This window comes from Sphaeramia orbicularis, chromosome 16 (assembly GCF_902148855.1).
Source record: "Sphaeramia orbicularis chromosome 16, fSphaOr1.1, whole genome shotgun sequence".
Taxonomy (NCBI): domain Eukaryota; kingdom Metazoa; phylum Chordata; class Actinopteri; order Kurtiformes; family Apogonidae; genus Sphaeramia; species Sphaeramia orbicularis.
Genome location: NC_043972.1, coordinates 24,050,127 through 24,077,967, shown reverse-complemented (window position 1 = coordinate 24,077,967; position 27,841 = coordinate 24,050,127). Strand labels below are relative to the sequence as shown.

The following is a 27,841-nucleotide window of genomic DNA, read 5'->3' as shown; positions in this document are numbered from 1 at the left end:
TGTGAGGAACTTAGTGACTTTGACCAGGTCCGTATTATAACAGTGATGACTGGATCAGAACATCTCTACAACTGCAGGTCTTGTTGGGTGTTCCTGGTCTGCAGTGGTTAGTACAGACCAAAAATGGACAAAGGAAGGACATCCTAATCTCAGGATCATTGATCATCTGTAGGAGGTGTTAGACAAATAAATCTGATCTGTATAAACTCCATCTCTCTACTTCCAGGACTTCAGGGATCTGCTGCTAACGTCTTGGTCCAGACACCACAGCACACCTTCAGAGGTCTGGTGGAGTCTAGGCCTCAGGTCAGAGCTGTTTTTGTGGAAAAATCAGAACCTACGCAATATTAGACAGGTGGTAATAATGTTCTGCTCCCATAGATGCTCCATCGCATTGGATCTGGTCGCTCTTTAGATACTCTTAGTAGGTTCTAACCCAGTGGTTCCCAACCTTTTTTGGCTCATGACCCCACTTTAACATCACAAATTTCTAGCGACCCAAGACATTCAAAATAGAGAATTTTTTTTTCTTTGCTAAAATTAATTTGTTTTTGATCATGTAATAGTTTGCTATAATATGTTGCAAATAAATGTTTATTTTAGGTAACATTTAGTCGATATAATGTATGTTATTATGGACGGAGGCAGAAAAGCCAGGTGTAGATTACTGCACAAAGTGAGAATTTTGTTTTCCTTGGTCAGGATATGTACAGTCAGTCCAGCTTGGATTTACAAGGCTGACAATTAATACTGAACAAACAAGAACTCAAACTATAAATTATGAAAGAGCTGCAGCATCTGAACCAACCACAATGAACATCTGAAAGATAAACAGTACCACAGTGCTTCAGTTTCAGCTTCACAGTTTGTCATGTTTTTTACGTATTGGGATTGTCTCTCTCAACTCACCATACAGTTTTTTATTAGCATTTTTTTAAATCAATTACTAGAAATTTCAGGTGACCCCATTTGAATTCCAGATGACCCCATGTGGGGTTGTGACCCCATGGTTGAAAAACACTGTTCTAACCACTTCACACTAGGAATAAACAAGATCTGGAGATTCTCTGAGCCAGTGATTTAGACATCACACAAAGTTCCTCAGATCTCTACTCTTGCCCATTTTGCTGTTCCTAAAACATCAGTTTCAAGGGCTAAATGTTTACTTGCTGCCTAATATATCCCACCCACTGACAGGTCTCATAGGAATGAGATAATCAACATTTATACAACTTTGCCTGTGCGTGGTCATAATGTTACGGCTGATCAGTGTACACTTCTGCAGACAGATCCTCTTAAATCTTACACACTGGACCATTAAATTAAAGTTAAACTAAAAGTTATGTGCCACGTTTCCATGTGATATGTATAAGGACTTCACACTGTATTGCATTGCTATTGCACTTACAGTTCAATAACTAATCTTTGATGTTCTACCGAATATGTCAAAATGAACAGATTAGTGTGTGTTTTCTGTCTATACTTCAGTAACACACTCACAAATACACTCCGGTTTAAGCTTCAGAAAACTCAACTTAAGACGCTGGTGCTAAAAGTACTAAAGTCACATTTTTGGACAATTCAAGTTGAGCATATAAATATGTATTTGTTTATTTGACTAAGTTCACCCTATAAATATTTTTAACAGATTTGTTTTGTGACTTCAATACTTTTAGCACCAGGGTCTTCAATTAATTCTGATTGTGAGCATATAATCATTTGCTGTCTGGGGCTACTTACACCATTATAATTAAAGGCAACCTTTTTCAATTTGTTCAGAGAGTAGAGGGAAGAGCGAGAACAAAAATACAAAAAACATAGTCTATTTTTTTATTACAATGACGATAAAGGTTGACAACTATAATCTTGATCTTTACCCTAAATACTACTCATGTTGTGCTAAAAGGTAAAAGTCACAATAGCGCTTCTCAATCTTTTTACACCACATAGGCTACCACCTCGGAAAATATTTGACTCTCCAGGTATGACTGAAGTTAAAATATGTTGAACACCCATCCTATTGAACCATGAACAGTTCACTGCTCTTTTCACTGTTGTCCACTTCAGTTTCTACTTGATATATTTTCTTCTTTGCCAGCAGTTCTTTTCACTGGATTAATAACTCCTGTTTGGGGCTGCTCCTGTTTGGGGCAGTGGTTTAGGAATACTTGGATCTCACCACCAAGTACTGGATTTAACAGTTATTTAATTACCTTATACCCTAATAAGTAGATAAAAACATATTGAAAACATATTTTTAAGCCATAATGACCCAAACACCCACCAGCCACCAGAAGTATCTACTGATCTAAACTGTTTAATATCTGTTGATCCACAAATCCTATCAATACATGTAAATAAATGGTGTAAAATGCAGTTTGTCATCTTTTCATGGTCATCAGTAGTGGTATGCGGATCAGTACTGAAATATCGTTATCTCCAATACCAGACCTTTACACTCTGAATCAATTAACAAATCAAAATATCAGTACTTTTGATAATTCGGTCACTTGAGGTAATGTATATCAGGAACACAGTGGAAAGTAGCTAAACTATTGGGATCTTGTCCAAATGATACGCGATTGGTGGGGACTACTTCTTCTTCCACCTTGGAAAATGTGTACTGCGTCACGCTTCTCAGTCAGTACACTCTGACTCACTCAGTGTGTTCTGAGCAAAAAATGAAACAGATTAAAGGGGAAAACAGTAAATATGCTATTGTTCCTTAACAAAAACTTGCAGAAGTGTTGATGTTGGATGCTTTTGTTGAAGTGTTACATGTTCAGTATTTTCCTGTTTCATGTTAAAACGGTCATGTAATATGAATTAATATGCAAGTTTTCATTTTTATAATAGTTCTTCATAGTTAAACAATAATTACTCTCATGTCTGGTATTCTTTGTGAAGTTACAATTTGAAATACACTTTTTTTTTTTTTTAGATTTTCCAGACATTAAAGTGTATTTGTACAAAGTATCGGATCGGTATCGCTGATACCAGCCTGAATTTTACTCACTATCAGGTCAGAAAGGAAGCCCGTGGTATCAAACATCACTCATCATCAGATATTTGGACGTTCAGAAGCTCTGTAGTGAATGTGGAAACATTGTCATCTTCCACAACACTGATTCACCAGTAAAACCCATGGAGTTGGATCAATGACAGTGGATGGACACACTTGGTTTATATTGAGTTAATGATGGATTTTGCTGAAAAAGTCCCTCTTTTCTTCAGTTTTCTCTGTTTTTGATATAATAACCCCCAACTTTAATCTGAGCTTTTATGAACATCTAGCTATATGATCACTTAATTAAATATAGGTAAATACATGATTTTTACTGAAACAAGGCAAAACACAGAGGATAATATAATAATAAATAGTGATAAATAACTTTAGAAAGCTTAAATTTAGAGGAAGTAATCATATGAGAACTGTCACAAAAGTAGCACTGGGTCTTTTATGGGTTAATATGATTTCAGTTATCTCATTGTTCAGATATTTGCAGGTGGCAGATGAAATCATCCGCCATCCAGTAATGAAGCACCATCATCACAACGTTGAGTCCAACATTGTGACTCCCCTGATCACACTCATGTACACACTCCAATCTTCAGCTAGGCCTCTTTTTTTTTTTTTTGACACATACTCCAAGTCCTTGTTGCCCATGACTGTCCATGTGTGCACTAGTAAACAGAAGCATGTGTGAGGTGTACACCTGCTTTCAGTTTCTATTTTTTCTGAATATTCCTCCTAATGTGAGAAGCTTCAGTACAGCTCAGTCTATACTAAGTAAACTCCTTTAACAGTTCACTATATGAGTCACGTTTTTACCTCTAAGACACACGTTTCAATGCCTCTGTTGATATGCTATTTTTGAAAACATCAGATTTCCACAAAGATACTTTTTCTGATCATACTGCCAAAAGGGTTGGCCTACCGCAGACTGTCTGGACTGCAGGTCTCTCTCTCCTCTTATTTTTACACTCTCTCACACAAATTACTGTTGTATGCAGTTGACATACCAGAGGGTCATGCTCAGCTCTTCTATGTTTTGTTTTTGCATTATCTTTAAAACAAGGAATTTTGTTAAATTTTGGCTGATAAAAATGAAGCTTCATTTTTGTCCATGGAAAAAGATGCGAGTGGTTTTTCTATTTCTGCTCAGTAGGTCACCCCCACCATAACATTTCCAGTTTATTATGAGGCAGTTGGTCAAATTTGACTTCTCGCAGACTGTACTGTACAGCCTCTTTGGTGTAGGTTACAATGCCAAAATTGCTCCGTGAATAGACACTGGAGGCTGAAAATACATCTGAGCATCCGAACCAAATCTAAAAGTCTACATTTGGAACTATTTTTGTGGCAACTTCCAAGTGATTTTGTTTTCCTCTCCTAGATAAAGTTTCGAAAGAGATTTCTTACCATTTATTCTAATATTATGTCTAGATTTTGCATTTTTCAGTGAAAATCAGGTATATACTCCTGAGACCCCAGAAAGTAAAGGTTTTGGTGTTTTTAAGTTAATTAATTGCCTTGAAACAGCATGATGAAGCAACAGTTTCATTTTAGATCAGTAGATGCTTTTGGCTGACAGCAGCTGTTTAGGTCTTGAAGGGTTAAAAACTGATGCACCTTGTAAAAATCAATGGTTTCTCCAATCATTTAGATTCACTCCTACCTAACCCTACCAAGTTACACCAATCCCATACTGAACATCATCCTACAAAGTTACACCTGCCTCCATAAACCCTCCATTATCTGTCTTCAAGACCAAATATTACACATAATTTCATAAATATACAACTATTTTTTACATGTTTATTTCACTTTTAGAATGTTAAAAGACATTAAAAGGGTACATACATAGAGTTAAACATCTAAAAGCCAAGTCCTGACAAATTCCCTAACTGGTAAGGCAAATGTGTCAGGCAAAATTTTAATTAGTGAAGTAAAAAATGTTCCTTAATAAGACTTTCCCTCAAGGTAAGCCTTTGTGAAAGTACTGCTGAGCTTTGCACTATGTGTTCTGTGGTGTGAAGACACATGATTCACCAGTTTCTCCAAGGCAAGAACACAAAATTCATTTCGAAGGAAACCCTTACGATGACTAATGAGGACCAAGTTATAACATCAGGATTTCAGAATAATATTAAAATATAAGAACTTGCACAAAATTTGGCAGAATTAATTTTAACACTGAATGGTGCATACCTGGAAAATAGTGATCAATGCCATTAACGACATACAATTCAACATGTTTGTCAAACTAATTATATAATGACAGCCACAAAGACATCAACTTAATGAGGTGATTATTTGTGCAGGGCATTACTGGAATAAAAGGCTTTATTGCCCTATATAATATCTGCACAATAATGAACGCCTCTACCAGCCATTCTTAGGCACAGGGGATTGATCGTAATATAAGTGCAGCACCAAAAGAGAGGGATGTGGGAAAAACTTCACAGAGCAAAGAGAATACATACATCAATGGAGAAACACACTAATCACGTCCATCATGGGGATGTCGATTCTTTTTCATGTAAAAAATTAATTGTTGCTTTTGTCACATTCCCTTCTGAATTCCTGCCTTAATTAATTAATAGCATTAAAAATTAAAGGTCTCTTTAATCTTTATCAAGGTTTCTATTCTATTAATAATTACTCTGGATGAGGCAAAGAAAAGCAGAGAAGGGAGTCGTATGTTGGATGATATTCCCTTCACCTGAGTGAGAAACACAAACATACATTCAGTGGAAGGAAGGAGGAACAAGGAAAAACCAAAAAATGAAACCACTTCAGGTGCTGTCATATGGAAATAAGCAGCTTTCAGAACAACTTTCTGAAGGAAAGAGAAGGAAAGTTTATGCTGTATTTTTTTTTTTTTTTTTTTTTGTGAAAGTTAAACAAAAGCTAAGGAAATGGAAGGTAAAGCTTGGTTTTCCTACTCAGCGATTTTTGTTTTGGAGAGAATTAATTGTGTACAAGTAGGCGTTCTACTAGTGAACAATTTGGACCCTAGAGGTATGTATAGGAGAGATTTTGCCATGGAATTATAATTTCCTGGCAGCATGCAACATAGTCCCATATTATGAATAAATCCACCACTTGGATAAACAAAAGTGTGACTAAATCACAATAAACAAAGTTGCTATTTAGAGGTTTGGGATGGATTAGGAAACACCCATCAAAATTTGAGCCATTTTCTTTTCTCTCACAGCAAGAATGAGTTGTGATTTTCCCCCAGTCTATGAATAGCAGGATTAGAGGATTGGCGGCATCTCAGATATCTGCTGTTTTCCACATATTATCTGTTAACCCTTTGTTTGATGTAACCTTCATAACAGTCATTAGAAAAAAACAATGACACGCAACATTATTTTAACCCATAAAGACTCAGTGCTACTTTTGGGACAGTTCTCGAATGATTTTTTCCTCTCTATTTAAGCATTCTTAAGTGTTTTCTCCTCAATTTTACACTCATTCATGATTATCATCTGTATTTAGCATTTTTTCAGTGAAAAATCAAGTAATTTCCTATCCTATTTAATTAATTGATCATATACAAAGTTCATAAACGCTCAGAGTTAAGTTGAGGATAATTACATCAGAAACAGAGAAAACTGAAGAAAAAATGATTTTTTCAGCAAAGATCAAAAACAAGTGTCTCCAATCACAGTAATTTGTCAAATTACATGGGTTTTACTAATAAATCAATCTTGCAGAAGATGACAGTGTTTCCACATTCCCTACAAAGCCTCTGAACATCCAAATGAGTTGTATTCGGTGACCATGAAAAGATGAAAAACTGCATTTTACCTCAATTATTTCAATGTGTTGATAGGTGTGGTGGTTCAACAGTTATTAAACATTTAGATCAGTAGATGATTTTGGTAATTGGTGGCTCTTTAAGGTTTAAAATGGTAAATATGACAACTTTTTCTGTAATTTAACTCTAATAAAGCTAAATATATAGTGGCATATCCTCTGTGTAATTAATGATTTCAGTATTTTTGATGCTACTTTGTGTCTGCGAAGGTTTTCAGTTCACATCTGCAAACTGTACAGTAATTTTAATATGTCTTACTTTCCAACTCCAGATTCTTTCACCTTATCAAAGATGCTCGATCCCTGAAAGTTTTCTCTGTAGCCTCGGTCGTGACAGAAAATTACTAAAAGAGTCACAGATGATAGGAATAACACGTACAGGTTCACAGGCGATACAGTGTTGAGCCATATCTTTTTAGATCTAATGCTTTAGTTGAGAGCATTACAGGAATTTCATGGTCATTATTTCTATCCATTTCTCCACCATCTGCCTATCAATGACATTCTGCACCAGATACCTACATATACTGAGGAACAGTCTCCTCCCTGAATTCATGTTCGCTTTGATTCATCTTTTTGCAGCCATTAGCCATCACAGACGCCTGAACAGACATCCCACTAAAGCGCCTTCATGTACATACTGTAAATGAACAAAAGCTCGGTACTGGACAGAAAAAAATGTCATCTTAATCTTACATCTGAATGAACTTCCTCCGCCTCCCTGCTGCGAGCTCAAATTATAACAGGCAGCATCATTCACATGAATGTCTTGCACAGTAATAAAACCTCACACAATACTCAGTGTTATACATACAACACAAAAACTGACTGTAACTGTAAACATGATAAACTGTTCAAGCTGTGCTACACTGACTTATGAGAACATAAGACTTCAGATAGATAGATAGATAGATAGATAGATAGATAGATAGATAGATAGATAGATAGATAGACAGACAGACAGACAGACAGACAGAGTAATTACTTACGTCACGTGTTGGGAGTTATGAAAATATAGTAAAAAAATAATAATAATAATTTAACCTCCATTTAACACTACTAAAAGCAACTGACTGCCATATTTTTAAAATAATTCTACATTAGGTAGCCTAATTGTAGCATATTTTCCTCGCTGAATAATTATTAAATTATCAGCATCTGTTAGCTGTGGCTAGCAGTACAAACACAGGTGCTACTAACTGCCTCATTAAGAGTGCAGCTAAGATAACTATATATACAGTATATATAGACCTATATATAAACCTCCATTTAACACTACTAAAAGCAATGAACTGCCATGTTTTTCAAAAATAATTCTGTATTATGTAGCCTAATTCTAGCATATTTTCCTCCTTGAATAATTATTAAATTATCAGCATTTGTTAGCTGTAGCTAGCAGTACAAACACAGGTGCTAATAACTGCCTCATTAAGAGCGCAGCTAAGATAAAAAATACATATATATTAAACCTCCATTTAACACTACTAAAAGCACTGAACTGCCATGTTTTTCAAAATAATTCTGCATTAGGTAGCCAAATTTTTGCATATTTTCCTCCATGAATAATTATTAAATTATCAGCATCTGTTAGCTGTGGCTAGCAGTACAAACACAGGTGCTACTAACTGCCTCACTGAAAGTGCAGCTAAGATTAAAAAAAAAAAAAAAAAAAAAAAAAACTTTTGTCTCAGTTACCTACTTACCACTACTAAACAATAAGATTAAGCAAATTACCTTAGTTTTGCAGTTTATTCTCAGTGTCTCTCCATTTTTGACACTAGCCCTCACCTCTCCACAGTAAGATGGTAACACAGGTCTTGCTAGTGTTTTTAGCTACATTTAGCTTGTTTATGGAGGCTCAAGCAAAGACTACTACTGCATGAAATTTACAGACAGCAGCATATGGGCCTGGCCAAGCTAGGAACGGAGTGAGAAAGCACTGTACAGCAATACTAATCATTCCATATCTGTTTTTTTACAATTAATTTAGCAGCAACCATAATAGCTCAAACTGTAGGCCTAAGCAAGTACTTTACCATAAGTAAAGCTGTCATTAAGGAATAATAACTAAATATTTAATAAAACATGAATTTATCATCATTGACAAAGTAACGGAGTGAGGAAAACTATACAGCAGTTACTTATGGTTTGGCAAATATGCCAAAAAGTGCTGTTCCTCGAGGAAAGTGCTAATATTTAGCATACCACACTTTTCTTAATATATGAGAGTACATTATAAAAAAAAAAAAAGAAAGAAAGAAAGAAAGAAAGAAAGAAAGAAAGAAAGAAAGAAAGAAAGAAAGAAAGACACTGATATAATTTTATTTTAGTTTTAAAAGACATTAATTCATGGTAATGGAGTGAGGTGTTTGTTCAGTGTGATGCACCATAATAATAAAAGATTTTATTACGACACTGATAAAATTATCAGTCTTTGGTGACATATTCATTCTATATTTAATATCTTTCTGCTGTTTTTTTTTGTTGTTTTTTTTTTTTTAAAATAATAAATAACATTCAAAATTATTATTGTATTTAATTATTATGAAATATAAGATTAGACGGGCATATATTTTCAACATATTTATTTACACATTGCTTTACATTCTGAATTTATGCTGTATATATTCATTTACAACCTTTACGGTCCTTAATTTACACTGTATTCTCATATATTTCCTCATAAATCCAGTTGTAATTCAGGTACAAATTAAATAAACAGTTTTAGAAACTAGAGATATATGTCTTTCATGCTGACTAATCAAAAATATTATTTTAGATAAAAAATAAATTGACCCTGATGTTCACTTTGGCTTGGCCAGGCCTAAATCCAAAAAAGCTGTGGGACTGTGGAAGATGCAGAGCCCCAAAACAAACTGAGAATGACACAGTATACCAGTAAATAACAATATATGAAAAGTAGTGGTACCAGTACTAATACCATGCTAACCTTCTGTTAATCTAACCAGTCCCACCAGCCAACAGGAGAGCATAGGTCATAATTTCTTAGTGCTTTAATAATACTGCGGAACAATGAAGCACCGGCCTTGGCATAGAGAAATGCTCTAGGAATGACCTAATGTTCACACTATGTGATGTGGGAGCTTTAAGAGATGAATTGCCTGGGGTGTTTGTTTTGAGTACTTCTTAACTATAGCTTTTTAACTGATCATTTCTGAACCATTGTAAAGGGAGTTTGAGAAACACTAATGTACCCCAACGCTGCTGAAGTGAATGAAGGGTTGATGATATCACTAAATCTTAGTTATTATTGGTAAAATTCTGTTGTTAATTCGGCATGTCATAAAATTTTACAGCCAATACATTTATTGCCGCTTATAAAGCAAAACTGACAACATGTGTAGTCACATATGATGATAGTACTTGTTGACGCTGTGCCATTTTACAGGCATTAAACTCAAATTACTGGCAATAAAATGCCCTCTGTTTATAAAAAAAAAAAAAAAAATAGATGCAAGTCTGTGTTGGATTTTTTTTCCCCCCAGCAATTAAAGGTCCTAATTCAATACTAATTATACAGCAAAGTGCATAATCAAACACTACTAATCTTTCACCAAGAATACAGAGTGGACAAAGTCATAACAATATCTAAATATTCTGTATAATTGGTGTTACAATGTATAATTTGGATGCTTTGAATGACTGAACTTGATCCGACGTGGTGACAAATCTCTCATCGTCCTGACCTTGAAAACAGTATTATGCAACGTAATGTTTTAAGTATCTAAAGTGATTCTGCAACAAGTATCAACAATGATTCAGCACTCGAAATATTCCCCTTTGTTGTCACTTTTTTGCGATATATCCTCCGCTGTATTAGCATGTAACCTCAGACCTTTTCTACTGAAGTTGAGCACCGCAAAACAGACAGAGAGGAAAGCAGGATAAATCATCTTGCAAGTGGTTTTTTTCAGTGTTTCACAGACAAATGTTGGACCTCGCTTTCACCTCTGATAGAGCATACTTTGCAAATATAAGCGGATAATCAAACACAAAGAATGTCTTTAAAGAAAACTGGTGTGTGTGTGTGTATCTGTAATATTAAGACGTAATACCCCAGAAATTTTCTATTAGATCATCCTTCTGGAGTTCACATTCCTTTTTTGAGCAAGACATAATATTTGTAATTTTTATATTTAGGTTTCATTATTAAACCAATTAACAAGCTCTGTGGGATTGATTGAGCTCCTGATGATGATGAGGAAAAGCCATATAGAATTATTCATTAAAATCCTAGACATAAACCCTCTGTATTTTCTCTCAATTTCTAGTTCAGCCTCACAATTGGGTCCGGTACAATAAGCCTCTGCAGCAAAAAAAAAAAAAAAAAAAATCCTGGACTGACATCTCAACATGATTATCAATTTTCTCTTTGGAATTCAATTACTGCAAGGCTCATGTTGCCTTATACAGTAAATTTACAGTCAGAATCAAACCCACTGTGTCCTAATAATTGGTTTAGTATGTGGAAAGAAGAAATAAAAATAAACAGATGTGGTGAAATGTTCATGCAACACTTGAAAACTCTGAATTTTATGAAAATACAGAAAGCGCAAAGCCCAGTGAGTGAACATTTTTTTCATCTGCTCTGGGACTTGAGTAAACAAGGAAAATCTTGTGTTTGATTTGGATGTTTTTTGTGTTCTTTGTTAGTCCCAGGTTTGTCTCCTTCAGTGAAACAGTCGCATAAAGGATGATGACCCATGCATCACTAAAACCAATACAGCGTTCTCATTTTGAAATAATTGCTTCAGAGCCTGTTCGGATCTTTTGGTTTATTTCCTTCAAAATACAAATCCACAAAAGCCTATTTCAGGAAAGAGATTATTCTTTTGTGTGTCTTTTGAGCCATAGTTTGTGCTTGAACAGAGTCCCTTAAGGTTTTTTTTCCTCTTTAGCGCACAAAAAATGACTACAGGACTTCGGCGTATGATTTTTTTTTCGTCCTTATTAAGATGTAACTGTGAAGTCTGTTTGGTTTAATGATAGAAAGCCATCTTTGTGAGTTTTAACCCTAGTGTATTTTGGCTGTTTTTGAATACTTTTGGTTTTGCCTTTATATTTCTCATTAAAAAAACATTTTCTTTGCCTTGTTTGGTATCTTTTTTTTTCAGCACAACCTCACCTGTGTGACTTTGCAGTTCATTGTTCTTTTCATTTGACATTTAGTAAAATAATAAACTATTTTCATGAGAATGCAGACAATGCCTGTTTTTTAAAGAAACTATACACAGCTATTTACAAAACAATCTGGTGTCACAATATGATGCCACAACCATTTTTACAACTCAAAGAACTACATACAAAACATATATCCTTTTACTTAAGTTGTGCTTTTTCACATTTTTACCCTGCCCCCCTAAGGGGAGGCAAGGGGTATTGTATTTGGTTCAGTTTGTTTGTTAACACTCTAGTAGCGAAACTTTTGGTTGAATTCATACCATATTGAGTTTACAGATTGCCAGTGACCCAGAGTAAATCTGATTACATTTTGGGAAAAGTAGGTCAAAGTTCACATGTTTTATAAATTTTTTAAATCTTTTTCCCCATTTACTTATAATGGGTGAAATTTCACATGTCTATAGCAGCAAAACTATTGGTTGAATTCACACCAAATTTTGTTTATAGATTGCCAGTGACCTAGAATAGATGTCATTATATTTTGGGAAAAGTAGGTCAAAGTTCACATTTATTATCAATTTTTTAAATCTTTTTTCATCTCCCATTTCCTTATAATGGGCGACATTTCATGTGTTTATAACAACATCAATTTTGTTTCAATTTACTTCAAACTTGGCACATATATAGAGGCAATTGATCTGCGGACATCAGCACATGCATAAACATGATGACATCAGCTGGATCGATGCCAAAATAAGCTACAATATGTGCAAGGGGCGGGGTTTGTTGTGCCTGGCACCACTTGTTAGTATTTTTTTCGCCTTTTCAAATAATCGTTTAATCAAATCCAATTGAAGAAAATAATCAATAGATTAATGGATTACAGAAATAATCAATTGCTGCAGTTTTGCTTTCCAGCCATAGTTTTTGCTTGAACAGAGCCCCATAAGGCTTTTTTCTCTTTAGCATGCAAAAAATGTGTACATGACTTAAGTGTATGTTTTTGTCATTCTTATTGAGATGTAACCTTGAAGTCTGTTTGGTTTAATGATAGAGAACCATCTCTGCAAGTTGGTACTTTAAAAAACAAAACCACAGGAAACTCTACCTCAGGCTCTGAAAGAGAGTGAACACCTGCAGTCTCCGTGTACTGCTTCTGACTGGCCTGACACCTTTCTGACAAGAATAAGCAGTCTTTGTCATGTGTACATTAAAGATGAACCCTTCGTCTGAACTGATCATTGAAGGCTGTCCTCCCTCACATCTTCCTGTCCCTGCCTTGCAGTCTTCAAACACAGCCTTCAAGGTGTAAAGGCTACAGAGCTCCTCCTTACCTCGTCCTGAAGTTAGCCGGGTGTGGATGCCCATCATACAAAGATAAAAAGTCATATTCCTCCTCCACAGCGAAAGATTGAAAAACTATATGAATCCTGTTCCCCTCGTCAGCAACAATAACCCAGGTACAGTTTGCTCCATTTGGATATCCATATGGAAAACCTGGGCTCTCTATTGTTCCATTCCTTCCTTTTAAAGTGCCTCCGCAAGTATGGATAAAACCTGAAGAAGAAAGAAAGAGAACATAGAGTTACTGTCAGAGGTGGGAATACTTCACTGAAGCCCAGTTTTCACTTGTCTTTCCTTTACTTATTTGTATCTTCAGTTGGAATGCATTTGAAGGGAATTATCTGTTATTTTCATGTTCTATCGTCATGTGCTTTCCCCACATCCAGACTGATTTCAGCCTAAATAGATCAGACAACAACACACAGAGGAGAAGATAGATCCATCGGTGCATGTCACGCATGACAAACCAGACACACACATGAGAAAAGAAACCAGACTGCAGTGGAAAAGCATCATGTTTTGCATTCTGTTACTGACACTGTATCAAAGCTAATTCCTTACTTTTAATATATTGTCATCATGCTATATTTATATGATATGAGGTTCAGTAAAGAGCTACTTTTTATTTTCCTTAGTTATTTAGTAGTAGTAGTAGTAGTCATTTATTTGTCCATTTAACAGAACATGATATATAAATACATACAGTTTGGATCTCCATACCAAACATGCTTGAAAAATCGTAGGCTGAAGCAACAGCTTATTTATGCCTACCCTACTTACAAGAAGGAAAGTTGCAGAAACAAAATAAGGTATCAAGATGGCACAGTTTTAAAAAAAATAATATAATAAAACAAATAATATAATCTAAGTAAAAGCTTAGATTTATACTGATAATTGGCTAACTTTATCTTGATATTTTAGATTTATTGAATACCTTAGTTTTAAACATCCTTTTAAATGTGGTGACTGATGTGCATGTTTTTTATTCTTTGTCAAGTTTATTCCATTATTTGGCTCCAGTTACAGATATGCATTTGCCTTTTGTGTTGCTTCTTGCCTTGGATTTCTTGAACATACAGGTCCCCCTAAGGTTGTACTGGGACTCTGACTAAGAGAGTCACTTAGTGCTACTTTTACCAGTGTTGTCTTTATCTGCCCTTGAGTAAAGAATGCTTGCATTATGCCACCTGTCAAACATCTTCAGTGTGTTTGAGTGGCTTTTGACGCAAGACAAAAGAACACAAGAATAAGAATGATTCTCATGGCACAGACACCACTTGAAAATGTACAAAATTTTCACTGTGCACTTTCAAGCAGCCATAATAAGAAACTCAAAGTCTTTAAATGTTTAATTCTAAAATAAGGCTGTGTAGATGATCCTCCAAGAAGTGTATTTCTAGTAACCACTTAATGCTTGCAGGGAAATTCAAGCACAATATTTCTTCATCTGAAAATAAATTGTTTGGAAAATCCACATTGTTCTCAGCTGGCGGAGAGTGTGAGGGCAACCAGTTGACAAAGAGCCACATTTTGTGTTTTATGTTTTCAAATTAATAAAAACATTAGACTGCAACAGCGCCTGCTATCATAACATAACAATAGGATAGATAGTAATAGACAATATCATATAATAATAGAATAATACATAATTTAAAACCACAATGATTGGTTTAGGTTTTACAACAAATAAAGTCTTTGTGTTGCATCATTATTGCCAAATTCTTTCCAGAGGGCTAGAAACCCCCAGGGACAAGCACTAAGCTATGTGTACCAATTTAGTGCCACAAGCCCTTAAGACTCTGCTTCACAGCCCACACAAAACACATCTGTGCACCTTGTTTCACAAGCTTGTTGAAAATCAATACCCTTGACATGTGAGGTTAAGTATTATACTACCATCAATGTCAAAAGAAAATAATCGGATTGCTTGGATAACCCTTGTAGCAGAAATGTAAATGAGCGAGTGTGCCACAGTTAACAACGCAAACACAAACAATCATGCACTGGCATTTCCACAGTTCTGCTCTCACGACTGCATCCATTCTTTATACACGTATTACTCTCACGCTTCCACCCAACATGCTCCCATTCACGCTGTCAGAATACAAAGAGTGCCATTTTAATAGAGGCTATCTTGCATGTTGTCTAATGAAATGCAAACTTAATTAAGATGCATAGTTTATCCCCCCCAAATTACTCCTTCTGTAATTAGCTTTTCACACTTGGTAGGTAAAGGATGTTTTGCATAGTGTTGGCCATACACACGCAGTGCAGTATGGGAAGAAGACAAAACACACAGATCACTTGGCAGCATTACAACTCAAATGGCCTCTAACTAGACAGACAAGACAGACAGAAGAGTAATAATAAGAGTCACTTTTCCTTATAATATGTACGCCCCCTTATAAACTGATGTGAGCAAACAGTCAAAATGTTAAACCATAAGACAAACTGGTAATTAATTTCCTGCTTGTCAAGTTGTTTTAAATTCATTATTTTTGGTCAAAGTCTGGCAGTTGTTTGTTTCACACACAGAACAACTCTGTTATTGCAGACAGGGTATGGCAGTTTCATAAAATCTTTAAATATTGCAACACCTACAGCAGGGGTGTCAAACTCATTTTAGTTCAGGGGCCACATTCAGATAAATTTCATCTGAAGTGGGCCGAACCAGTAAAATAATAACATAATAATATATGAATAATGTCAAGCCCAAACTTTTCTCTATGTTTTAGAGCAAAAAAAAGTAAATTTACACTACGAAAAGGTTTACATCTATAAACTATCATTTCAAACAATGTGAATAACATGACCAAACTGAAAAAAATAAATGTAATTTTATCAATATTCTACCTCAGTTTATCATTTCCACATGTACATTATAACTTACAGATCACAGTGGATCTACAAATACACAAAATATTTAGTTACAGGCTGAATCTTGTTAAAATTGTACTTACTTCTCTAAAGACATTTCAGGTTGTTCATATATGTTCAGGTATTCATGTTTTTTGTGAAATTATACTTTGTTTTAGTGAAAATACATGAAAATATTTACATTTACAGAGTGAAAAATTTAGAGTTGTCATTATTTATGTTGTTATGATTGAATTAGTCTGAATGTGGAACCTGAACTTAAATGATCGTTAATATCTTAGTGTAATTTTTGCATTTCACAAATTCATCCCAAGGGCCAGACTGGACCCTTTGGCAGGCCAGATTTGGCCCCCGGGCCGCATGTTTGACACCTGTGACCTACAGGATATTATACTGAGGGGTTCTGACCCACAATAGCTGGCAGTACGGTATATCTCCACATATCGTCCACATAATTGACCTGCCCTCACACACTAATTCATTCAGCCCAGTGATCAAGTGTCCTGACCTTCACATTGATACAGTTATAGATACAGTATATATTAACTCCTATGCAGGTGTATATAATGTAATGTCTGGCTATCTGTAACTGATCTGAATATTCGCCAAATATTGTTGTCTACCTCACAAATACTGCCATCATTGAACAAAAAGGCCAATCATGGATCACTTGAAGAACAGCTACAGGGTCAGAATGATCCAACCTGAGACACAATGCATTATAGCTGATTTCAAGTGCTCTCAGGAATAATGTAATTACCATGACAGCTCTACTCATCCGTGCAGCAAAGACAGGGAACATGGATTTTAGTGGCTGAAGAAGTGACTACAGCTTGAAAACATGACATTTGACAAAAACTAGCATTATACAGTATTTGTCATGATTTTATGCTCGGTAGATAGTGTTGGTAAATGAAAACAGGTCTAAGATGACGTTAACACATCTATTTCAATGATCAGATCTAATTTTTTCACATGTTTCATCAAATGAAGCTAAAATCAGATTGCAGAAGGAACAGGCCACAGTCCTTAACTGAGCTACATGTACAAAAGGTATGGCTTTAGAAATGTTGAGACTGTTTCCTTCAGTAAAAGTACTAAAATACAATGAAAGTACCCCGCGTCAGGTAAAGTTTCCAATCATACTATGAAGTAAACACAAGTATCAAATATTGTTGTGTTGTATATTTTCTGAGTAAAACAATATGTCAGTATTTCACAATTATACATGATGCTTCTGGATTTATTCGTCATGTGTATATTACTTTTACTGCGACACATTTAATGTCGAATTTGATGGTACTTCAAATGATTTGAAGTACTTTACTACACTGTACTTTATTACACTGTATTGCTTTGTATTGCAGAGATCTCTTATTTATTAAGTGGGGACTGCGGACGAAAATTAGCACTGACGCTAACTCTAGCATATTTAAATGTTTATACTGAAATGGAATGTATGAATGTGTTCATTAATGTGCACTGTCCCACCTAAATAAAGATACATACATACATACATACATACTGTATCTGACTCCCTTCAGTGAAAAAAATATGATGAATGCCAAAATAATGTGACATAAAAGTTGCATGAATTCCTTTTTTGATAGAATCTGTATTTAAAGACCACATAGGGAACTTACCAACATCAGAATGAAAAAAAAAATCAGATTGAGTGTGTCTTGTGCTGTTCACAGTGCAATTAAAAAATGCAGGAATGGAAAAAAGTATCAGAACACCCTTAAAATCTTACACAATCTCAAATATTAGCATGAAATATTTGCAGAAAAATCATTTTTGTATTTCAAAAAGTGTTGCGGCATCAGACAAATGAAAATGATTTTTGGTTTTTTTTTGGTTTTGTTTTGTTCATAAAACTAAATTCTTGATAGTTTCTACATGTCATGCCCTAAATGCATTTCAATATCTTGCTAAAACATCCACTTTTGACCTCAACAAAACAGAGCATGTGCAGAAGGGAGCATGTGGGTTTGGAGCATGGAACAACACTGGGCAGAGTTCAATGACTTAAGTGTGATTTTTAATGCAACAAATCACAAATGCAGGGGATGTGTCCAAAAACCTTTTTCCACCACAGTAGTTCTGAGCAAAAAGATCAGATTAAGACCACATTTCAGCCTGCTTTCTGAAGATACCCTAACTGATAGATGTCTGTTTCATCTGATAAAGTTCACTTTTATTGCCTCCATAGGGATATTCTCATTTAACCCCGTCCTGGTGCACACACAGGCAGTAGTTGGCTGCTATTGAAGGCACCGGGGGAGTTAACCCAGAGGAAACCACATGGCACGGGGATAGCATGTACACACTGGTCCCACTGGGAATAGAAGCTTCTAGTATCTGTTACATATCTTCATTCATTAAACAGCTTACACCAAATGAATGAACTGCACATGTATGTCTTCCTGTGTAAAGGCAGTAAAAGCTTTCACACATACACGATGATGAGTAAGGCCTCATGAAGAGAAAGCATTACATTTACAATTTAAATAGGCCTCGGACAAGATTATGGAGGAAGGCAAGTCTATTAGAGAGGGTGAAACCACCTGCTGATGTGCCGTTGCCATCATTTTACAGTTCAGATTAATTCCTGTTGGTCCAAAAAGCAGAATCAGATAATTACAAGGGGAGAAATGCATGACTTTACCCTATAGGAATGCTAATGTTCCGCTTCAGTGTGTTATTTATCTCGGAAAGTCACCTCCATTTCTGTCCTAATAATATTCATAATACCCAACCTAATAATACCTCCTCCCCTCTACTTTTTTTTTTTTTGTTCTTTTCAGGAAGGATTTTAACACTGCAACAGAACAATTACTTTGAGATCCTCTGTATTTGATGTCTAGAGTGAGACTCGCAGTAAAAAATAAATGAAACCAAAGACATGCATTTTTAATCTGCGCTACATAGATTTGCTACCGTGAGTACAACTCCAAGCTCGACATGATTGCGGTGTTAGTTTCCGCACGTTTTTTTACTAGCTGCTAACCACTGAAGACAGCGAGCAAAAAAAAAAAAAAAAAAAAAAAAAAAAACTTGGAGGAATGTTACTAGAAGATATGAACTTGGCACAGTGCAGTCTTGTGCTGCACATATTGGCGATGATTCCCACACATTTCTAGAAGGTACTAGCAAAAGTCAAGCATCACTGTTTTTATGTGAGGCTCTGTGGATAACCTACCCTTTAGAAGTACAGCAAAGACGGCAAATAAACTTATATTAGTGTTTGAAATATCGCAGTGTTTGTCAGGCAGCAGATGACTAATGTTGTGAGGGGTATTGCCGTTTGTGTCAACTGTTTAGTAGTGTTTGTGTGGTTGATTGTTCCAATGTCCCGGGGATGACGGAACAGATGCTCATTGCCAAGATATCTATTTTCACCTCTTCCTCTGTCTTTTTCTTCATTCTGGATCGCTGTATTCTTTTCATCCTTTATTATCCCTGCGACTGTGTTACGCTATCTGTATTTTTTTCCCTCTCTTTGTATCTCCTCCAACCTTGTCCTCACTCATTTACTGTCTCCCTCACCTTTTTCATTCAGTGCCTCTTCAGCTCATTGTTGCCTGAAACCTTCTTTGCTCCTCGCTCTGCCTTTCATTTTATCAGCTACCTCCCCTCCCTCCCCTTCCCCTACATTTTCTACTGCCCTCCTTGTTTTTCAGTCCCTTTCCATAAGCTATCCATTATGAATTTGAATCCCTCTTTTCACTGCTGTGAATCATACAAGCTTGTAATATGTTAAGCACTGTCATCCTCATAAAAGCTGCATCTATAAAAAGAACATCGCAAACATTCATCTTGTTACTTCAAAGGGAAACGCGACGATAACATGGGCTTCATTGTACAGGATAGAGGACATGCATTTAATCCATTTAGCACTTATGTCTTTTTTGATTTTTTTTTTTTGTCATCGCTCGGTTGCCTTTTCCGACCTCCATCATTACTTCAATTGCAAAACGCACACCCCGGGGTTTTCACCGACCCCATGTTAGCGCCATGCTACAACACCGACCGTAAATTGTGATGAGAAACCAAATTAACAACATGCTGTGATTGCACAGTAGGGAAAATGCAGTTCAGAAATATGAATCAGTATAATAACGCAAAAGTCTGGCTGAAAAAGGGGCCTCAGCAGGCATCTACCCTGGCTGACAGACAGCTCAAGAATGGTCCCAGCTGTTACTCAAATACTTACATTTACCCCGGCCTTAGGATGTAGACAAATACCACATTCTCACCAAGGCAACCACACCTTTAGATGCTCATAATTGATTGTTACAGTTGCTTCACAAAGCCACAGACAGGAAAATGGCAGTTGTCTTCCTTCACGTTACGATTTCTAACAGTGTTTGTCTATCTCTTTTTTCAATCTGAATTGCATGAGAGGGTTTCTGCGAGTGTGTGCTGACGACATGCATATTTATATGTGCTGCTGGCCTTGTGAAGCTTCTTATTAATGCATAGGGTGAAGCAATCCTGCTGAATGTGATTCTCTTCCTCCTTCGCAGTGAGTACAGACAATTTGGGCAGAATTAACCTGTTAATAAGCCACAGTGCTGTTCTCTGGCGGTGTAGTTGTAAACAAAATAGATTATGCATCATAGAGGGGATCCTTTTATTTCCAAGGCCTTCAAGTTTTGCTGTGGGCGAAACTGGTTATTTAAGGTTTACTTCAACTGAGTAAGAAAACTAGAAACAACAGAATGGGCTAATCAAGCTTAACATGAAAAGGCTACATTTTCTCCAGAATACGGACTAGTGTGTGATGGATTAGATGCTGCATAAACAAGTAATCAGTAAATCTGTTGTTCACCACCAATGATTCATTTTTGTAGATGGGCCATAAAGAGAAATGATTATGTGCTGCAGCCTGCAGGGAGGAGGGACCATTTACGGGCATCCAAATTATTATGATCAAACAGACCATTGGGTAATGAATGATTACTGATGGGTATGAAGGATTGCCCATCTTAATCGACTGTTTTTTAACACGCCATCATAAAACATGCTCGGAAAATACCAGTTTGACCCGAACCTTCAGGTGGTTGCATCAGGATCCTGCAGGGCAGATTTAAGTGCCAGACAGACCCATTTCCTCCCCTGTCAGTTGAGCTGTTGAATTGTGATGAAAAACAGCAGCACTTAGTTTCATAATTTTATGGCATTTCGTTTTTCAGAACATATTTCTTGGATGTAGTAAAGTGTGTTGAATTTACTGGCTGTCTATTACACTATGTTTGGCTTCTATCAACTGTTAATTTCTCCAGTTTATGCAACCTCATGCACACAATTTTGCCAATGATACAAGTGTGAATTGAACCAAATCCTGTGGCTAAAAAACTACTGTAAAAATAAATGAGAATAAATTGAACATAAGAGATTCTTTTTTTCTTTAGTGACAATTTCAAAAATACTATTACAGGTTAAGTGTTGCAGATGATTTACTGAGGAAATGTGCCCCTTCTCTTCCAGCACTTACATTGTGAGAATAAGACAAAGGATTACTGATGATTTACAGTGACCATCTGGAAAGCAAATGATTAAACCATATTCAACAGAGAACTTGTTTTAAGGTTGTGCAAAAATAATATATTTTGATATGAGTGTGGTAAAGACAATAACAAGAGGACGTGGGCCCCTGGTGCACTTTGTCACAGCATTTAGCACCGCATCAAAAACGGCTGCACTACAATTAAAGCAAAGGATGCAACACCAGTGATTTAGAGCAGATTTTTACATTATGTTTTACTTCAGCTGATGTTTTAGTTTTTGGCTTAAATACACGTATCCATATGAAGAGCATAAGCCATAGGTGTCAAACTCATTTTAGTTTAGGGGCCACATTAAGCCAAATTTGATCTGAAAAGGGCCGGACCAGTGAAATAATAACATAATAATATATAAATAATGTCAACTCCAAACTTTCCTCTAGGTTTTAGAGTGAAAAAAGTAAAATTATGCGCTGAAAAGGTCTACATCCACCAACGATCCTTTAAAACAATGTGAATAACATTAACAAACTGAAATTTGTACATATATATATATATATATATATATATATATATATATATATATGATTGTATGTATGTATGTATCTGTGTATGAATATGTATTTTCATATATGTGTTATTGTATTATGTGTTTATGTAAATCATATTACATTTGTTCTTAGTAATATAAAGCCAGAAACCAAATTATTTAAGAAGTATCAGTCATATTATAGTATAAAGTATAGATATGCTTAGACTAGGAAGATTGTTACTGTTTTTAATTATTTAAGGAGAAGTGAAGTTTATAAGTTATACTTCTCACGACTTTTCGAATATGTATTATATGTCTTATGTTAAGTGTTTTGTTTATTTATTTTCTTCTGTTTTGACATTCATATTCAAAACAAATCCATCAATCAATCAAATTTCTTAAGTGCAATTTAACAATATTATGTCTCAGTTTATCATTTACACATTTAAATTACAACTTACAGATCACAGTGGATCTACAAATACACAAAACATGTAATAACAGGCAGAATATTGGTAAACTTGCACTTCAGACATTACAAAATGTTCATATTTGTTCATGTTACTTGCGTTTTTGTGAAATGATAGTTTGTTTTAGTGTAAATACAGTAAAATGACATGAAAATGTTGACTTGTCAAACAGAAAAATTTGGAGCTGCGAGTATTTATAGGTTATTATGATAGTATTTTACTGATCCAACCCAAGAGATTAAATTGGTCTGTATGTGGAATTTGAACTAAAATGATTAATATCTTCAGTGTAACTTTTGTATTTCATAAATTCATCCCAGGGGCCAGACTGGACCCTTTCGTGGGCCGGATTTGGTGGTGAGGTTTTACATAGAGGAAAATATTGCACATTATTTCACTATTTGTTTGACATTTACAGATAAATGTTTGCTTTTACATGAAATTAGCTTATATACATGGTTGCTCATAAAGTTAAAATTTAAATTTGACCTCTTCTCAGGAAATGACTGTGAAAATGTGATTTATTCTTCATAGATAAACTGGAACTGGGACTCAATATGTGATCATTGGACCTGGTCAAAGGTGGTTACTGATGTGAAAAAATAGGAATAAAAAGAAAAATGTTTCTGAAAACAAAAAATATTCCAACTTTATAGGCAACAGTGTATGATGCAGTGAATATTATAACTTTCTCATGGCATCCAAATTATCTGTTTAACCAAAACAACCACCAACAACCTAAACCATCTACTGATGAAAATTGTTAATGCCTGTTAATACATAAATCCTATCAATACATGTCAATAATTGGTGTAAAATGCAGTTTGTCATCTTTTCATGGTCATCAGATATGATCCATTTGGACGTTCAGAAGCTCTATTTTTTACTGTGAAAACACTGTCATCTTTGTCAACATTGATTCGCCAGTAAAACCCAAGGAGTTGGATCAATGACAGTGGATGGACACACTTAGTTTTACATTCAGTTAATAATATCTTTGCTGAAAAAGTCACATTTTCTTCAGTTTTCTCTGTTTTGTTTTAATAATCTTTGAATTTGCTTTAAAATTAAATGAACATCTATGTGATCAGTGAATTAAATACAGGAAAACACGTGATTTACACTCAAAATAAAGATATAATCTTACAATAAATGGTGATAAATCACTTAAGATAGGTTAAATAGTGAGAAAAATTCATTTGGGTACTGACACAACAGTAGCACTGGGTCTTTATGGGTTAAAATTGGAGCCACACTGACAAACTACATTAAAATATTATAGTATTATGAATATATAACAATCTACTACTTTGAAAAGACTTCACTTTTCATCCTCTTCTGCTGAAAATAGTTGTTTTACAGTAACATTTTCAGTTCTAGAGTTTTATTTGCAATAGAGCATTCTTACATTCTGGTCTTTCTATTCTTATTTAAGGAACGTCAATACTTTCTGCACCTCTGAACATGATCAGTGTACAAGAGGAGCATAGCATTGACCCACCTTCCAAAATGAACTTTCAGACGTATTGGAATAAATCACTTCTGCAGTTATTGACATTTATGTAACAAATAAATACAATCAAAAGGTAATTGTGGTTCTTCCTTCTGACATGTTGAAATGCCAACTGTAGTTCTTCCTTTAGAAACACTGAGCCCTTCATTGAGTACTTTTCTACTGAACAGTTGCATCATAATAATCAGATTAATGCATAGTGATACAACGGTCTGTGTATCTAATCATTATGCAAAGATTTCCCAAGACTTATTCCAGTGGTTCCCAACCTTTTTTGGCTCATGACCCCATTTTAACATCACAAATTTCTGGCGACCCCAGACATTCAAAGCTTTTTTTTGGCTAAAATTAATTTGTTTTTGATCACATAACAGTTTGCTATACTATGATGCAAATAAACGTTAATTTTAGTCGACATTTAGTCTATATAATGTATATTATTATGGACGGAGGCAGAAAAACCAGATGTAGATTACTGCACAAAGTGAGAATTTTATTTTCCTTGTTCAGGATATGTACAGTCAGTCCAGCTTGGATTTACAAGGCTGACAATTAATACTGGACATACAAGAACTCAAACTATGAATTATGAAAGAGCTGCAGCATCTGAAACTGACCACAATGAACATTTGAAAGATAAACAGTACTACAGTGCTTCAGTTTCAGCTTCAGAGTTTGTCATGTCTTTTATGGATTGGGATTGTCTCTGTCAACTCACCTTATTTATTTATTTATTTATTTATTTATTTGTAAGTTTTGATTTTTCTTTTTATCAATAACTACAAATTTCAGGCAACCCTACATGGGGTCCCGACTCCAAGGCTGAAAAACACTGATCTACTGTATATAACCTCAATGCAAATGGTATTCATACATTAGATAAAACTTCTATCAGACTAAATGAATGCCTCATTATTCATTACAGGATTTACTAAATAATGCTAAAATGTTCAGTTTTCACTATTTTATCCATGTTTAAGTATTATTAGCATAGTGTTTTCCTTCACCCTTCACATCACAGGACTTTTTTTTTTTTGTGTAAACAAGTCTAAAGCTTAGCACAAGCCTTCAGAGCCATAGGGTCTTGTTCTTGATGTGCTGTGTTTTATCCTCTCTGCCTGCTTGATTCTTACTTACCCATGAATAACAGTATGCTCAGCCAAGGACACCTCTCCCTTTGTAATGTAGGCCTTTTAAGTTTATCTTAATAAATGTACACATCATTTAATTGAGCCTCCTTTTCTCTCCAAATGTTCTCCACTTCCAACACCAATTACCCCACTTTATAACAGAGCCTGCTTTCATTCATTCGGCCTGCACTCCCATTAGTACATCACTCCTAGAGCAGATCTGAAAATCATCCTCTGCTCTTCTTTAAGCTCTTTTCACTTGTGATGTGGAGGTCGATACTGAAATATCAATATCTCCGATACCAGATCTTTACACTCTAGAATCAATTCTCAAATCAAAATATGAATACTTTTGACACTTCAGTCATTTGAAGTAATGTATATCAGGAATACAGTGGAAAGTAACTAAACTATTGGGATCTTGTCCAAATTATACACAGTTGGTTGGAACTACTTCTTCTTCTGCCTGGGTAAGTGTGTACTGCGTCACGCTTCTCAGTCAGTACACTCTGACTCAGTCTATTCTGAGCAAAAAACAGAACAGACTAAAGGGGAAAATATTAAATATGTTACTGTTCCTTAATAAAAACTTATGAATGAGGGAAAGTGTCAATGTTGGATGCTTCTGTTGAATTGTTATATTTCAAGTTTCATGTTAACATGTTCATGTAATATGAATTAATATGCAAGTTTTCACATTTATAATAATAATCTAAAAATAATTACTATCATTTCTTGCATTCTTTATGAAGTTATGATTTGAAATACACTTTTTTTTTTCCAGACAATAAGTGGATTTGTTCAAAGTATTGGAATCGGATCGGCATCACAGACACCAGCCTGAATTTTACTCGGTATCGGATCAGAAAAGAAATCTGTGGTATCAAACACCACTACTTTTTGCATTTACAAAGAATTTTCTTTGCTCATATACTGCTCCTTTATAAAATTTTTAATTATTCTTAGTCTATTTTCAATGAACCTCCAACACTTGATAGGTGTAAAACCTAAATCTTAGGAGCATACCTTTGTATCAATCAATATGTGTCTTATAAAAACGTTTTATAGTGTACAGGAGATGGCATCGTCAATGGAGAAAATCAATCAAATTAACAAAGGGTGAAGAAATACCAAGAGGTGAAAAGTAAAAAGACACATAACCAAAAGGAATGAGCAGTGTTTCTCATTATACTGCCTGAATTTTCTTTCTAAAATCAAACACGTTCATGTAATGTTAATTAATATGCAAGTTTTCACTTTTATAATAATAATTTAAAAATAATTACTCTCGTGTCTTGCATTCTTTATGAAGTTATGATTTGAAAAACACACTTTTTTTTAAATTTTCCAAATATTAAGTGGATTTGTTCAAAGTAGACGGCGACACGGTGGGAGGGCGACACGGTGGGAGGGCGACACGGTGGGAGGGCGACACGGTGGTGCAGTGGTTAGCACTCGTGCCTCACAGGAAGAAGGTCCTGGGTTCGATTCCAACACCAGTCGACGGGGGGTGGGACCTTTCTGTGTGGAGTTTGCATGTTCTCCCTGTGTCTGCGTGGGTTCTCTCCGGGTACTCTGGCTTCCTCCCACCATCCAAACACATGCACTGATAGGTTAACTGGTTAATCTAAATTGCCCATAGGTGTGAATGTGAGAGTGATTGTTTGTCTCTATATGTCAGACCTGCGATGAACTGGCGACTTGTCCAGGGTGTACCCTGCCTTCGCCCCTATGTAGCTGGGATAGGCTCCAAGCGACCCCCGTGACCCTAGTGAGGATGAAGTGGGTTCAGAAAATGAATGAATGAATGAATGTTCAAAGTATTGGTATCAGATCGGTATCACAGATACCAGGCTGAATTTTACTCGGTATCAGATCGGAAAAGAAAGCTGTGGTATCAAACATCACTACTTTTCGCATTTACAAAGAACATTCTTTGCTCATATACTGCTCCTTTATCAAATTTTGAATTACTCTTAGGCTGTTTTCAATGAACCTCTAACGCTTGAAAGGTGTAAAACCTAAATCTTTATATCAATCAATATGTGCCTTAAAAAAGTTTTATAGTGTACAGGAGTGGGCATCAGCAATGGAGAAAATCAATCAAATTAACAAAGGGTGAAGAAATAGAAAAAGTGTTTCTCTTTATACAGCCTGAATTTTGTTTCTAAAATCAAACATCAAGTGTGACTTAGAAGAAGGTGGAACAAGAATTTAATACTTCAGTTTCTGCTTTGATTGAGGAAGGTAGTAAAAGAACTCATGCTCCTGTCCTTGTATTGAAAATGCTTTTTTTTTAACTCACTGTCAATCAACCGCATGAAGTGGGGTCTTATATTCACAACAGCAGACTAGCAAATGTTTTATTGCACCTATGAACTGCTTTTAGATTCCACATCAAGATCTATAACGGCAAAAGCAGCAGTTTTAGAGGGTTCCAACCAACATTTCTACTCACTCCTGGTTCAGTGATGCTTACATGAGGGATCAATAT

At 35.4% G+C, this 27,841-nt stretch overlaps 1 protein-coding gene across 1 annotated transcript in view; it reads right to left on the bottom strand.

The window, feature by feature from the left end:
* Positions 1 to 27,841, bottom strand: part of LOC115435868 (CUB and sushi domain-containing protein 3-like) — a 296,702-nt gene that overhangs the window by 253,816 nt on the left and 15,045 nt on the right. Inside the window, 1 exon segment of the mRNA XM_030158480.1 lies at positions 13,306 to 13,528. Coding sequence (XP_030014340.1) covers positions 13,306 to 13,528 — 223 coding nt within the window.